Source organism: Pteropus alecto, unplaced genomic scaffold, assembly GCF_000325575.1.
Source record: "Pteropus alecto unplaced genomic scaffold, ASM32557v1 scaffold98, whole genome shotgun sequence".
NCBI classification, from domain to species: Eukaryota; Metazoa; Chordata; class Mammalia; order Chiroptera; family Pteropodidae; genus Pteropus; species Pteropus alecto.
In genome coordinates this window covers 17,933,546-17,937,026 of record NW_006443570.1, presented here as the reverse complement: position 1 = coordinate 17,937,026, position 3,481 = coordinate 17,933,546, and the positions used below count along the sequence as shown (strand labels likewise).

Sequence of the window (3,481 nt, the reverse complement as noted above, 5' to 3'; positions counted from 1 at the left end):
TAAAAAAACGTGAAAAAATTTTTCAAAAAATCTTCTATCAGTGGAAATGCACAAAAAACACAGAGATAGCAAAGTTTGAAGCAAAAGCTCTAATGCACTTTTAGCCTGTGTTCTCGCTTCAAATTCTATACATCACTATTGACTTGGAGTTGTAAACTTTGAAACTCTCATCATAGGTTCATGACAGTCTATGAGTTTGACATGTTGGGCTCAATTTTTCACAGGTGTATTTTGTAGTTTTTGGTAGTCTGAAATTAGAAGCATCTATAAACTTCACGACTAATAGTTGTTAGCCTCATTTTGAATGAATACTTAGCATCACCACATATTGGCAGGTACTGCTTAGGATATTGGTTTCAAGGGCTTCTCTTGAAAGACCACCACCAGCCTCCGAGGGATATATAGAGGATGTATGTAACAGCCTTAGGTTTCCTTGCCTAGTATTTGAGTATTTTAAAGAGTACATATAGATAGATTTTTAAGTTTGGCAATTTGCTGTAGAATATATTTATTTTTAAATATAGAAAGCATGAGATGCTTCATATAGGTGGCAACTCAATTTCTGTGTGGGATGTTTAATTGAGAGATGTTATTTTCAGTCCCCTTTTGTGAGCTCTGCTGTGAACTGCAAACTGTGTGCATGTGTATAAAAGGTTAAGAGCCCGGGTAGCTGAGTGGGGTGCCATGCTGTTAGCAGACGACGAAGGCAGTATTACTCACCAAGTGCACGCCATCAGCTCTGTTGAAGATTCCATCTTCATGGAGTCATCTCATGGTCCACTTTTTCTTGAAGCCAGGTAACATTTCCCACAACCAGTGGGTTGGCCTTCTTGGAGTTTTTCCAACTGGAAAAACTAAAACCTAAGTATTCTCTTCCCTAACTTTAAATATAAAAATAAAACATTGCCTGTTGAAAGAACTAACTTGCAAGGCGGAATGAACCTGTGTTATCACTTTGCTTTGTAAAATAATAATTATATAAGGAGCGATCTTTTTTTAATAGAAACTGGGCAAGATAAGAAATTGGAGTGCTGTGTGTTGTTTTGCCATGGTGATAAGCATGGAGCACTCATGGTATAGACTTGTTTCTATGGATTTACAGATCGCATTTTGTGATAACTAATCTGATTGTTCACTCCCACTGTTATTGAGGCAAAGTAGTTTTGTACAATTTATATTCTTGGCTCTTAACTCTTTTGCATATGTCGGTGTCTTGGTCTTTTAATGATATCTGACTTTTTCTTCAGTCTGTTCGTTTAACTTAGTTGTAAAATAACCTAAACTAGCCAGTCTCTCTAAGGTCTTAATTCTCTTAAGTTTTCTACATTACCTCAATTGTATTCACTTAACTAAAACTTCAGTGACACTTGAATAAAATGTTCTAGCCTTTGCTTTAGAGCTTTATCCTCTTTGTGGTAAGCTGTCATACTTGAGACTCTTGAGAGTGCTTAGCAGTGTTATTAACTGAGCATGCTCACAAACTCAGTTTGTGGTACAGGCTGTCCCTGTTCTTGTCATGCACAACATAGCTTTTTTTTTTTTTAAACATCATTTACCTTTCAGTCCATCATGTTACATTACATCTTTTGGTTGGTATCATCACTGCCTGTCTAACTATTACCAGGATTTGTTTGTTTTTTCCTTTCATTAATCAGCAGTAGCCAAATTAATACAAACTGGTATCTTCCCAACTCCCTTTGGTATTTCTATGGTGAATTTTTATGGGGCTCAATGTTTCCAAAATTGACTTTAAGCATTGCTCTTAGAAAAGTATTGTCACTTGTCGCTTAACTGCTTACAAGTTAGCTTTCAGTTCCTGGAGACTAGAGAGTGTATATTAAGTTCCATGAAATTGACTCTCAAAATTATGAGATCTCAGTCTTACATCTCATTTTGAAAGACCATGGTAGTATTAAAAAGTGATAGATTGATTTGTCTAAGTTCTCCATTTCTTATATGAAGAAAATGTATAAAATTTAAAACGTTTGCTCCCAAATAGTAGCTAATTGTAAAGACATTTGTTTTTATTCATGTCTACATTATGAGATAAGGATTATCTAAGCAATATATACATGGCTATATTGATAAATGTTTTTTGGTAAGCATTACTGTATGCAATTAGCCTGACAAGTGTGCTAATACTTCCCTAAAAGTAGACTTAATTAACTGGTATTTTCATACTAATCATGTTTCACACATTAATTATATTTTCTGACTACAGGCACGTGACACAAGCTGACCTCAAGAGCTCCACGTTTTGGCTTCGAGCAAGTTTTGGTGCTACTGTTTTTGCAGTTTTGGGCTTCGCTATGTACAAAGCATTATTGAAACAACGATGATTAAAAAAAAATACTGGCCCCTACCAAAAAAAAATACTTTTATGTACATTCTGAATGCTTTAAATTCTGCTAGGAATATTGACATATTTATACATGCAGAGTTACTTTATTAATATTTGTAATTCATGCATAAGAGTATTTTAATGATAGTTATAACTGCAGTATTAACTAACATATGGAAAGAAACAGCTTAACAGCCAAACTAAAATGGCTAAATTCCAGAGGCCAAAAGGGAATATTTTGTAAATAATGTACATATTCAGGCAAGATATGGTCTCCTAAACTGAGTTCTAGAAATGATGTTTCTAGATGTTTCTACATGGTATTGCTAGTGCTCAGTTGGCTCACTCTGTTAGGTTTAAGTCAGCTCAGAGATTGTATTTACTCATGGATCACTTATTTATTTCACATTTACTCAGAATGATTTTGGGGTTTGTTAGGGACATGAGGCACAATTTGCCATTTCTCTCCGTTTTTAAAAACAAAGGGGTCAATGTCAGCTTACCAAAACAACTTTCAGTCACTTATGGTAAGCCACCCTTGAAGCCATCATGCAGTCCAGAAATTGTATAGCTGAGTGTGAGGCTTTCCTTTAAGGAAGGAGTAAGCTAAAGGCAGTTAGAGGTGTTACTTATGTGATTATGTTGCTGCTTTTGTCAGTATGTTGAATTTTATAGCCCTTTCAATCAAATGAGAAAAAAGATTTGTATATTATCAATGTTTTTAGTTTAAATAAACAGTCACCATTACTACTGTTGAATTTCCTCCCAAAGTGTAAATCATTCTATAATGGCTGTGTCTATTATAGTATATTACAGTAGCTGCATGTATCATGAAGTGTTCTGTATCTGGCTAGGATAACCTAGAAGCAGCACTTTTTTAAATGGTAAAATAAATCTAATGAATATAAACTCTCATGATAAACCTATTTTTTTCATCATCGACCTTTTCAAGTATTTAAATAAATAACCACTGTGTACTGTGATCTTGAGTTTTTTGTCTTACAAAGTAAATATTTCTGTACAGATGTGAGTGAAATCCTGTGGTTTCTATCTTTCTTACCTTGAAAATTATTTTTTATACAAAAACATAATCCTAATTAGGAAAGAAGACAAGTAAGATTTGTATGTATAAGGGGAAAT

At 34.2% G+C, this 3,481-nt stretch overlaps 1 protein-coding gene across 5 annotated transcripts in view; it reads left to right on the top strand.

Moving 5' to 3' along the window:
- The window catches only part of RHOT1 (ras homolog family member T1), a 63,556-nt gene extending 60,190 nt beyond the window's left edge, over window positions 1-3,366 (top strand). For 3 of the 5 annotated variants that reach the window (XM_006924971.3, XM_006924972.3, XM_006924973.3), the window contains one exon: window positions 2,222-3,330. In XM_006924971.3, coding sequence (XP_006925033.1) covers window positions 2,222-2,339 — 118 coding nt within the window. In that variant the 3' untranslated portion in view covers window positions 2,340-3,330. Of the gene's footprint in view, window positions 1-2,221 lie in introns of all 5 variants that reach the window. The other 2 variants (XM_006924974.3, XM_025041532.1) reach the window with 2 other exon arrangements.
- Window positions 3,367-3,481: the final 115 nt, after the last annotated feature.